The sequence below is a fragment of the Pelophylax lessonae genome (genome assembly GCF_965119305.1).
Source record: "Pelophylax lessonae genome assembly, chromosome: 5".
NCBI lineage: Eukaryota > Metazoa > Chordata > Amphibia > Anura > Ranidae > Pelophylax > Pelophylax lessonae.
The window spans coordinates 19,837,326-19,850,141 of record NC_138772.1 but is presented as its reverse complement, the minus strand read 5'-3'; the positions used below and the strand labels follow the sequence as shown (position 1 = coordinate 19,850,141).

The 12,816-nt window shown below is 44.7% G+C and overlaps 1 protein-coding gene across 1 annotated transcript; it reads right to left on the bottom strand.

Moving 5' to 3' along the window:
• Positions 1-5,814: 5,814 nt before the first annotated feature.
• On the bottom strand, positions 5,815-6,255 carry LOC309556897 (large ribosomal subunit protein eL34-like). Its single transcript, XM_082259449.1, has one exon. It carries the CDS (start codon positions 6,222-6,224, stop codon positions 5,871-5,873), a length of 354 nt encoding a protein of 117 aa, XP_082115575.1. The 5' UTR covers positions 6,225-6,255; the 3' UTR covers positions 5,815-5,870.
• Between the last annotated feature and the right edge of the window lie 6,561 nt (positions 6,256-12,816).

The window sequence follows — 12,816 nt, the reverse complement described above, 5'->3', positions numbered from 1 at the left end:
GTACACCACCACACTAGGCCCCAATTACTATTGTTTGTACCCCTAAAAGGATGGTTGAGCAGTAGGAGGAGGAGTATGGAACAGGCAGCACCCTCAAATCTTCAGAAGTATGAGATGAACCCCAAAAACTTGGAAAGGTGGATCTCACACGTACCGACACAGACTATCACGCAATTTAATTGATCCCCAAAGGATTTAATTGAATAGCGGAATAGAAAATATGATCAAAAAGAAAGTGTATGTATCTCACACGTACACCACCACACTAGGCCCCAATTACTATTGTTTGTATCCCTAAAAGGATGGTTGAGCAGTAGGAGGAGGAGTATGGAACAGGCAGCACCCTCAAATCTTCAGAAGTATGAGATGAACCCCAAAAACTTGGAAAGGTGGATCTCACACGTACCGACACAGACTATCACGCAATTTAATTGATCCCCAAAGGTTTTAATTGAATAGCGGAATAGAAAATATGATCAAAAAGAAAGTGTATGTATCTCACACGTACACCACCACACTAGGCCCCAATTACTATTGTTTGTACCCCTAAAAGGATGGTTGAGCAGTAGGAGGAGGAGTATGGAACAGGCAGCACCCTCAAATCTTCAGAAGTATGAGATGAACCCCAAAAACTTGGAAAGGTGGATCTCACACGTACCGACACAGACTATCACGCAATTTAATTGATCCCCAAAGGATTTAATTGAATAGCGGAATAGAAAATATGATCAAAAAGAAAGTGTATGTATCTCACACGTACACCACCACACTAGGCCCCAATTACTATTGTTTGTACCCCTAAAAGGATGGTTGAGCAGTAGGAGGAGGAGTATGGAACAGGCAGCACCCTCAAATCTTCAGAAGTATGAGATGAACCCCAAAAACTTGGAAAGGTGGATCTCACACGTACCGACACAGACTATCACGCAATTTAATTGATCCCCAAAGGTTTTAATTGAATAGCGGAATAGAAAATATGATCAAAAAGAAAGTGTATGTATCTCACACGTACACCACCACACTAGGCCCCAATTACTATTGTTTGTACCCCTAAAAGGATGGTTGAGCAGTAGGAGGAGGAGTATGGAACAGGCAGCACCCTCAAATCTTCAGAAGTATGAGATGAACCCCAAAAACTTGGAAAGGTGGATCTCACACGTACCGACACAGACTATCACGCAATTTAATTGATCCCCAAAGGATTTAATTGAATAGCGGAATAGAAAATATGATCAAAAAGAAAGTGTATGTATCTCACACGTACACCACCACACTAGGCCCCAATTACTATTGTTTGTACCCCTAAAAGGATGGTTGAGCAGTAGGAGGAGGAGTATGGAACAGGCAGCACCCTCAAATCTTCAGAAGTATGAGATGAACCCCAAAAACTTGGAAAGGTGGATCTCACACGTACCGACACAGACTATCACGCAATTTAATTGATCCCCAAAGGTTTTAATTGAATAGCGGAATAGAAAATATGATCAAAAAGAAAGTGTATGTATCTCACACGTACACCACCACACTAGGCCCCAATTACTATTGTTTGTACCCCTAAAAGGATGGTTGAGCAGTAGGAGGAGGAGTATGGAACAGGCAGCACCCTCAAATCTTCAGAAGTATGAGATGAACCCCAAAAACTTGGAAAGGTGGATCTCACACGTACCGACACAGACTATCACGCAATTTAATTGATCCCCAAAGGATTTAATTGAATAGCGGAATAGAAAATATGATCAAAAAGAAAGTGTATGTATCTCACACGTACACCACCACACTAGGCCCCAATTACTATTGTTTGTATCCCTAAAAGGATGGTTGAGCAGTAGGAGGAGGAGTATGGAACAGGCAGCACCCTCAAATCTTCAGAAGTATGAGATGAACCCCAAAAACTTGGAAAGGTGGATCTCACACGTACCGACACAGACTATCACGCAATTTAATTGATCCCCAAAGGTTTTAATTGAATAGCGGAATAGAAAATATGATCAAAAAGAAAGTGTATGTATCTCACACGTACACCACCACACTAGGCCCCAATTACTATTGTTTGTACCCCTAAAAGGATGGTTGAGCAGTAGGAGGAGGAGTATGGAACAGGCAGCACCCTCAAATCTTCAGAAGTATGAGATGAACCCCAAAAACTTGGAAAGGTGGATCTCACACGTACCGACACAGACTATCACGCAATTTAATTGATCCCCAAAGGATTTAATTGAATAGCGGAATAGAAAATATGATCAAAAAGAAAGTGTATGTATCTCACACGTACACCACCACACTAGGCCCCAATTACTATTGTTTGTACCCCTAAAAGGATGGTTGAGCAGTAGGAGGAGGAGTATGGAACAGGCAGCACCCTCAAATCTTCAGAAGTATGAGATGAACCCCAAAAACTTGGAAAGGTGGATCTCACACGTACCGACACAGACTATCACGCAATTTAATTGATCCCCAAAGGTTTTAATTGAATAGCGGAATAGAAAATATGATCAAAAAGAAAGTGTATGTATCTCACACGTACACCACCACACTAGGCCCCAATTACTATTGTTTGTACCCCTAAAAGGATGGTTGAGGAGTAGGAGGAGGAGTATGGAACAGGCAGCACCCTCAAATCTTCAGAAGTATGAGATGAACCCCAAAAACTTGGAAAGGTGGATCTCACAAGTACCGACACAGACTATCACGCAATTTAATTGATCCCCAAAGGATTTAATTGAATAGCGGAATAGAAAATATGATCAAAAAGAAAGTGTATGTATCTCACACGTACACCACCACACTAGGCCCCAATTACTATTGTTTGTACCCCTAAAAGGATGGTTGAGCAGTAGGAGGAGTATGGAACAGGCAGCACCCTCAAATGTTCAGAAGTATGAGATTGTGTTCACTGTACCCCACAAAGATTGTGTTCACTGCACCCCACAAAGATTGTGTTCACTGCACCTCAAAAAGGATTTTGTTCACTGCACCCCACAAAGATTGTGTTCACTGCACCCTAAAAGGATTTTGTTCACTGCACCCCAAAAAGATTGTGTTCACTGTACCCCCCAAAGATTGTGTTCACTGCACCCCACAAAGATTGTGTTCACTGCACCCCACAAAGGATTTTGTTCACTGCACCCCAAAAAGTTTGTGTTCACTGTACCCCCCAAAGATTGTGTTCACTGCACCCCACAAAGATTCTGTTCACTGTACCCCACAAAGATTGTGTTCACTGCACCCCACAAAGGATTTTGTTCACTGCACCCCAAAAAGATTGTGTTCACTGCACCCCAAAAAGGATGTTGTTCACTGCACCCCAAAAAGGATTTTGTTCACTGCACCCCAAAAAGATTGTGTTCACTGCACCCCACAAAGATTTTGTTCACTGCACCCCACAGAGGATTTTGTTCACTGCACCCCAAAAAGTTTGTGTTCACTGCACCCCAAAAAGGATTTTGTTCACTGCACCCCAAAAAGGATGTTGTTCACTGCACCCCAAAAAGGATTTTGTTCACTCCACCCCAAAAAGATTGTGTTCACTGCACCCCACAAAGATTGTGTTCACTGCACCCCAAAAAGGATTTTGTTCACTGCACCCCAAAAATATTGTGTTCACTGCACCCCACAAAGGATTTTGTTCACTGCACCCCAAAAAGATTGTGTTCACTGCACCCCACAAAGATTGTGTTCACTGCACCCCACAAAGGATTTTGTTCACTGCACCCCAAAAAGATTGTGTTCACTGCACCCCACAAAGGATTTTGTTCACTGCACCCCAAAAAGATTGTGTTCACTGTACCCCCCAAAGATTGTGTTCACTGCACCCCACAAAGATTCTGTTCACTGTACCCCACAAAGATTGTGTTCACTGCACCCTAAAAGGATTTTGTTCACTGCACCCCAAAAAGGATGTTGTTCACTGCACCCCAAAAAGGATTTTGTTCACTGCACCCCAAAAAGATTTTGTTCACTACACCCCAAAAAGGACGTTGTTCACTGCAGCCCAAAAAGATTGTGTTCACTGCAGCTCACACACAGAAAAATGGATGTGGATCACTGACACCTGCCTATCTCCTATCCCACACCACACAGCAATATCGATTGTAGTTTGTAGAACACAGTTTCCCTAAAATTCAGCAGACTCTGTCCCTAACAGGATTGAGAAGAGATCGTAGATCAGGATTGAGTGCAGAGTCACCCCACCCCCCACACAGCAATATCGATTGTACTTTGTAGAAGACACTGACCCTATAATTCAGCAGACTCTATCCCTAAAATGCCTACAACTCGCCCTGCCTAAACACTCCGTCCTGTCCCTCAATTCTATCCGGACACAAATGTTTTTTTTCCTGCCTGTTTTTCCCTAATCAGCAGCCAGCACGTTGATGTGTGCTCTGTCCCTGATCTAAGCAGCAGAATGAAGACGCTGCGGCTGCCTGGAACTTATAAAGACTTGGTCACATGCTTCAGACGGCCAATCACAGCTACTGAGACATTTGCAGGCATGGCTGGGATGGCTTAAGGCACACCAGTTAAACGATTGTTGATTGGCTGTTGAAAGCCCGCCATGAAAAGAGCGCCAAAGCATGCAAAACCCGGAAATAAAACGACCGAACACGGATTTTTACCCGAACATACAGTAAAGTGTCCGTGTCCGTGTTCGGGTACAAAAAATCCAATTATTCGGTACGAACACGAATAATACAGTCCGTGTTCGCTCAACACTAAAGAAGACTATTCCTGGTCTGTTTGATTCTGAACACGTTCATTGAAAGATGTAATCACATTGGCCTCTGTTCCATGTTCTTCAGTGTAAGAGACGGACAGTCTGGTCCTGGTGGTCACCTGCTTTTGTCTGTGTATTAACCACTTTAGGACCAGAGGATTTTCCTGCTGTACGTCCAGGCCACTTTTTGCGATTCGGCACTGTGCAACTTTAACTGACAATTGCGCGGTCATGCAACACCGTAGCCAAACGAAATTTACGTCCTTTTTTTCCCACAAACAGAGCTTTCCTTTGGTGGTATTTGATCACCCCTGCACTTTTCATTTTTTGCGATATTAATAACAAAATGCGACAATTTTGAAAAAATAACAATATTTTTCTACTTTGACAGTTAGAAAATATCCAATATATTCAATTTTTGTCATATATTTAAGCCAAAATGTATTTAGCTACATGTCTTTGACAAAAAAATTCTCAATGAGCGTATTTTTAACCGCTTTAAGACCGGGAAATTTAACCCCATGCCCGACTAGGCCATATTTTGCGATTCGGCACTGCGGACAATTGCGTGGTCGTGCAATGCTGTACCCAAATTAAATTGATGTCCTTTTTTTTCCACAAATAGAGCTTTCTTTTGGTGGTATTTGATCACCTGTGCGATTTTTACTTTTTGCGCTATAAACAAAAAAAGAGCGACAATTTTGAAAACATAACAATATTATTCACATTTTTTTTTTACATGAAATTCCCCCCCCCCCCCCCAAAAAAAATGTAAAAATCTAAATTTTTTAACATTTAGGCCAATTTGTTTTCTGCTACATATTTTTGGTAAAAAAATGGCAATAAGCGTATTTTGATTGGTTTGCGCAAAAGTTATCGCAGCTACGGGAAATTTATGTCATTTTTATTGTTTTTTTTTTAACTAGTAATAGCGGCGATCTGCGATTTTTTTTGCGGGAATGCGACATTGCGGCGGACAGATCGGACCCTTGACTGACATTTTTGACAATTTTGGGGGTACCAGTGACATTACTACAGTAATCAGTGCTATAAATATGCACTGTTACTGTAAAAATGACACTGGCAGGGAAGGGGTTAAGTTTTTTTTTTTTTTTACACAATAGAAGTATTTATTCGGAAGTGAATACAAGTCATGTTACTTTGCCTTCTGGCTCTGTGCTTGAGCCTTCAGTACTTTCACCACAATCTTCTGTTCTTCAATGAGGAATGCCCGCTTAATTCTGTCACGAACAAATTTAGCACACATGGATCCACCATAAGCTCTGCTGACATGCTTTTTTGTTTTTGAAAGCCTCATAAGCACCTTAGGTCTGACTGCTCGGATACCACAGAGTCTTCCTGGGCAGATACCGCATGCTGATTTAGGGGCTTTGCCAACCTTCTTGGTGTACAAATAGACAATTCTGTTTCCTGGTGTTCGGGACAGCCGGGTCTTGTTTGAGGCTGTATTGTAGGACAGCCTACGACGGTAGGTCAGACGTTGAACCATTTCTGATATCTGGTACCACCGTCACCGGAAGAGCAGGGGTTAAGTTTTATTGGTGATCAAGGGGTTAATGTATGCCTGGTGCTTACTAACGTGTGTGGGGGGGAGGGGGTTGTGTGACACAGGCACAGATCGCGGGTTCAGCTATGCTGAATCCTGCAATCTGTCCCTGCCTGTCACTTTGGAGATCTGCCCGCTTTGTTTACACAAGCAGGCAGATCTCCACACTCGATCCCCGATGATCGAGGAAGAGCAGCGGTGATCAGCGCCGCTCCTCCCCTGGCCCGACTCCCGCTGTGACTGAATATAGCGGGAGAGAGCCTCCGGCGGGGCACGCACGCCGCCCACAAGGGGAGGAGTCCAGCGATGTAGACCTACGTCGCTGGACGATAACAAACCACTTTGCCGCAGTATGCTCAATGTGAGCGATCGGCAAGTGTTTGAGGTGTGTTTTCTGTTAAGCCTGTCTGTCCAATTGTTAGTTGATAATGAACTCACATATTGTTTCTGTCCAGATGGCTAGATAATTAGTTCAGGTTACTTATATTTCTGTACACAATTTCATCTGCATAAAATAATGCAATCAGGCACCTGACCTGGTGGGGTATCTGATCACGAGGGGGATGTCCATCCTGTGAGGTGTATATATACGGTGTGAGTTTGTTCTAATAAAGGTTCCAGTTCTATAAAAGCTAAGTTCCGTCTAGTTTTGTATGGGGGTGCTGTAATATCTGATATCTATGTTCAAGACTGGAGGAAGCGGTATTCTGATGGAAGCCCACAAACACTGTGTGGGTCATGGTTCCGTTACAAAACCTTTAAGCAGTTTAAGGTTAAACCACTTCTCTTCTCATTTTAGTGAATGGCCGTGGCCCGTGAGTCCTTTTATATTCCCCTTTCACTGAATAGTTTGTTCCTTATGCTAAGGTCACCAGTACGGTATTTGTACATTGATATCATATCCCCTCTCAAAGGTCTAAGAATAATAAGTTCAATGCCTGTAGTGTTTCCTCATAGCTGAGATCCTTCAGTCCCTTTATTATCTTTGTTGCCCTTCTCTGGACTCTCTCCAGTTCCAGCACATCCTTCCTGAGGACCGGTGCCCAGAACTGGACAGCATACTCCAGATGTGGCTGGACCAGAGTTTTATAGAGTGGGAGAATAATCGTTTTGTCTCTGGAGTGAATCTCCTTTTTTATACATGCCAATATTCTGTTGGCTTTACTTGCAGCAGCTTGACATTGCATGTCATTGCTGAGCTTGTTGTCTACTAGGACCCCCAGTTCCTTCTCCATCCTAGATTCCCCCAAAGGTTCTCCCTCTAGTGAGTAACTTGCATTCGTATTTCTGGCACCCAAATGCATTACTTTATCTTTTCCAGCATTAAACCTCATTTACCATGTAGATGCCCACCCCATTATTTTGTTCAGGTCTTCTTGTAAGGTTTCCATGTCCTGCGTAGAAATGATTGCCCTGCTTAGTTTAGTATCCTCCGCAAATACGAAGATTGAGCTGGTTATCCCACCCTCTAGGTCATTTATGAATAAATTAAACAGGATTGGTCCCAGGACAGATCCTTGGGGGATCCCATTTTCCACACCAGACCATTCCAAGTACTCCCCACTTATCACCACCCTCTGGACTCTTTGTTGAGCCAGCAAGTGACAACTGAGATAGAATGGTTGATAAATTAAAAAAAGACTGTACAATATAACTTGTAGAAATGTTATAAAAATGATATATCGGCCCCTTAGTTGTAAAAAATCCACAGAATTGATGTCTAGCAAAATGTCACATCGAACCTGAAAATTCATCTGGTCATGAAAGAGTGAAGCCTTCCAAACATGAAATTAAGTACATCTTTGCAGTAAATGAACATCATCACATATCATTGGTTGGTAGGAAGCTGGCGGCTCTGGCTGGTCAGCGCCTTTGGTTGGCGGATGGGCTGCACACCATCCCTGGGTTGTCATACCACTTTCATGCGGCTAGAGGGCAGTAAAACCGCCCCCGACCACCCGCCTGGACATTAATATACAGCTGCTCACGACTGTACATGTGCCACGGCCGTGGCAAAACTTAAACAGTGTGTCACTTTTGGTGGACGTTGTCTATTGCAGTTCTATGGGGCCATGCCTCAACCCTACCACAACCATATGCAATGCAAGCAATTGCGGCACGGTAGTACAGCAATTATAGATTTAAATAAGCCAGTGAGGAGGCGCCATATTGCCTCCTCACCTCCTGTCATACACTGTCATACTTCGGTGGATTGCTTTTCAGAGGAGTAGCAGTCCCTGACACACATGTGAATAAGCCCTAAAAGTGCAAAGGTGTCTTTTGAGCCCTGGAATTGTAAGCACAGGGTGTAAGCCCTGCCTACTTGATTTCTGGTGGATTATGAAGAACACAGACCTGCCTCCTTCCAATCCCCCTACCATCTTCAGGTGGATTACGAAGAACACAGACCTCCCTCCTTCCAACCTCCCTACCATCTTCAGGTGTATTACAAAGAACACAGACCTCCCTCCTTCCAACCCCCCTACCATCTTCAGGTGGATTACAAAGAACACAGACCTCCCTCCTTCCAACCTCCCTACCATCTTCAGGTGGATTACGAAGAACACAGACCTCCCTCCTTCCAACCACCCTACCATCTTCAGGTGGATTACGAAGAACACAGACCTCCATCCTTCCAACCCCCCTATCATCTTCAGGTGGATTACAAAGAACACAGACCTCCCTCCTTCCAACCCCCCTACCATCTTCAGGTGGATTACGAAGAACACAGACCTCCCTCCTTCCAACCCCCCTACCATCTTCAGGTGGATTACGAAGAACACAGACCTCCCTCCTTCCAACCCCCCTACCATCTTCAGGTGGATTACGAAGAACACAGACCTCCCTCCTTCCAACCTCCCTACCATCTTCAGGTGGATTACGAAGAACAAAGACCTCCCTCCTTGCAACCACCCTACCATCTTCAGGTGGATTACGAAGAACACAGACCTCCCTCCTTCCAACCACCCTACCATCTTCAGGTGGATTACGAAGAACACAGACCTCCATCCTTCCAACCCCCCCTACCATCTTCAGGTGGATTACGAAGAACACAAACCTCCCTCCTTCCAACCTCCCTACCATCTTCAGGTGGATTACGAAGAACACAGACCCCTCCTGTGTTCAGGTCCATAAAGATATGGATGAGCGAGTTTGGGGTGGAGGAACTTGACCTAACTTTGTTCACTGGTCCGAATCATTTAGTGGAGGGGGGATTATGGTGTGGGGATGTTTCAGGGGTTGGGCTTGGCCCCTTAGTTCCAGTGAAGGGAACTCTTAAGACGTCGGCATATCAAGACATTTTGGACAATTTAATGCTCCCAACTTTGTGGGAAGAGTTTGGGGATGGCCCCTTCCTGTACCAACATTACTGCACACCAGTGCACAAAGCAAGGTCCATAAAGACATGGATGAGCGAGTTTGGGGTGGAGGAACTTGACTGGCCTGCACAGAGTGCTGACCTCAACCTGATAGAACACGTTAAATTAGAGCAGAGACTGCGAGCCAGGCCTTCACGTCCAACATCAGTGTCTGACCTCACAAATGTGCTTCTGGAAGAATGGTCAAACATTCCCATAGACACACTCCTAAACCTTGTTGACAGCCTTCCCAGAAGAGTTGACGCTGAGGGTGGGCCAACTCAATACTGAACCCTACGGACTAAGACTGGGATGCCATTAAAGTTCATGTGTGTGTAAAGGCAGGCGTCCTAATACTTTTGGTAATATAGTGTATATAAAACAGAGCAAAAGGGAACAAATGAAGTTTCAGGCAACGCCCCCCCACAAAAGGGAACAAATAAGGGAAATTAATTGCTAGGGTTTATATACACGTTCAAGTGGTTGTAAATATATGAAAGGAAAAATGAAAAAAGCATAGGCCTCTATAGTGTATACTTGACCCAATCCAAAGCACTTAGTGTAATTACTGTCTGCTCTCTCTCTTTCCATTTCTATCTGTCACTTTTTAGAGTCTTTGCCGACAAAAGACAATTCTGAGAGATGGGCTTGATATAAATAAATAAATAAATAAAGTCCTTAGGTGCTTACATGTGTCCAGGTGTGAGTCACTTGGTCTGAGGGAGTGTCCCCACTGTATCCAATAGGGGAGCATGTTGGACAGTGGAGGAAACCCAGCCAGTGGCAAATTGGCTTTTGTAGCAGTCCCAGTGGGAGAGCACCCTTGCAGTGCATCCTGGGATTGACCATAAAAGCTGAGGGCACATGTGACAGGGCGTCTTTGGCGGGAAGCAGAGTCCCAGGAGGAGGGTGACGGCTGTCTCTCCTCCTGCTGTCTGAGGAATGTGGTCACAGGCAGTCGGCCTAGTGAGCCAAGTGTGGAGCTGAGCCCAAAGGATCCCGTAGAGCTGAGAGTGGAGCTGCTGGTAGAGTCTCCTTGGAAAAACAGTGTCTGTGAGTACCAGGGGGTTTGCTAAGGGGTCTGCCCAGGAAGAGGGACCACTCCAGTGAGGTCAGAGGATAAGAGGTCAGCTCACACAGTATGCCAGAGTAAAGGGGGTGCCAAGTAGAACCCTGAAGAGTAGGGGTAAAGGGGGTGCCAAGTGGGGCCCTGAAGAGTGATTCATTATAAAGTTCGCTTAGTAACTACTTCACTACAGTGGCAAGGTGAAGCAGCGGCCTTGCCGCATTCAACTACAATTATAAGTCCTGAAATTGTGCATAGTTCATCCAGTTAGAGTATCCCACTCATCCCTTCTCCTAACAAAAATCAAATCCCCTGGACTGTTTTCTGACTGAGCCAAACACCTCGAATTGCTAAGTTGTTGCTATGGGTAACCCAGGGGAATCCGTATCCAGCAGCTCCCATGGGAGTAGTGCTACAGATATATGGAAGGGTTTACAACCGCTCTAACGAAAACTCAGAACTGGCGGCTTCACCCCATCTGCACATTATGCATCATGAAGGCATAAAAAAAACGATAATAACAAAAATAAAATTATAATTGCAATAATGCTTCAAAACACCGCAGGGAAAAAGAAGCAATACATTTTACTGCCAGTGCCAAGGTAATATGTCCTTCATATTTATTATATGTTACAATGTAGGAAATACAAGATTATGCTATATTATTGGGATGTAAAATGATCCATAGCGGCCGACGCTGATAGACCTTTTTTTCATATCGTGGTAATAAGAATGGTGGGGAGAAGAATTTGTTCTGCAGGTGCCGCAGAAGGAAGCCAAGGACAAAGTCTGAGCATTCAGGGAAGTAATCTCCCCTTTCAGCAATGGCCGGTAGGATTCAGGGACTGCAATGCTAAACTTTAAATCAGCACTAAGGTAGGGCATTGGGTGCTTCTTAAAGTATCACTGCACCCGAATTTAAAATAAAAGTCTGTGACAGACCCAACCAGGACAGGAGCTTTTAGAGAGGACTAGGGGCAAGCTTCCTACCCACTGATTATGGCTCATGGAGGGAGCAAATCATTCTCCAATGATGGACAACAACAGGGCTGTCTTTAATATTGATTGGATCCTGGGCAAATATTTTCTTGGGCCCCCCCCCCCCACCCCCGAATCCACTTATCAACTATTTGCAGGCAGTGCGATCTCAAGGGGAAGCTGCCTTGGGCCCCACAACAATGACTGGGCTCGGGGCAGCTGCCCCTTTTGCCCTGTGTTAATGATGGCCCTGGACAATGTGATGGACACTGAGAGCGAGGCTTGGATCCATTTTCTGAATAAGGACAATAAAGCTTCCCTTCTGGAGTATAAAGGTGTAATATTAACCACTTCTGGACCGGAAGGATTTACCCCTTAACCTCCCTAGCGGTATTCCCGAGTGTGGCTCTGGGTTAATTTTCAGTACCAAAAGCAGTAACCCCCGAGCCACACTCGGGATTACCCCATAATCACACTCACCTTCCCTGCGATCCCCCAACGTCCTCCCCTGCTGTCCTCCCACCGCCCTCCCCGTCATCCTCACACTCTCTCCCCACTCTGTGCTCTGCCGATGCCGGCACTTGCCTTCCGGTTCCCTTCCCTGTGAGCGTTGCGACGCAGGGGGGGTGGAACCGGCGGCAAATTCAAAAATGTAAATACACCAAATGAGATGATACAAAGCTGTGATCCTAACGGATTACACTGTATCATCCCATTTCACCACAGTATTTCACCTGGTGACTTTTCCAGTGCCCTGCCTGTGCTTTTCCAGTTCTTTGTGCCTGGAAAATAGAGAACGACCATGGCGTCCAAAAAGCGTTTTTTTTTTTTGCGCAAAAGCGCTTTTAGACGAACTGGAAAACAGCGACAGCGAAACTGAGTTACTTGAAGAACTGAGCGATAGCGATTCGTGGGAAAATTCATCATCAGGTACGGAAATTGACGACAGCGACGATTCTGATGTCTCTTTCTGGCACATCACTCCATTGGAAATTCTGAAGAATCATTTGTTATACTTCCCAAATTCCACAACTATGTGCCAGAAAGAGACATCAGAATCGTCGCTGTCGTCACTTTCCGTACCTGATGATGAATTTTCCCATGAATCGCTATCGCTCAGTTCTTCAAGTAA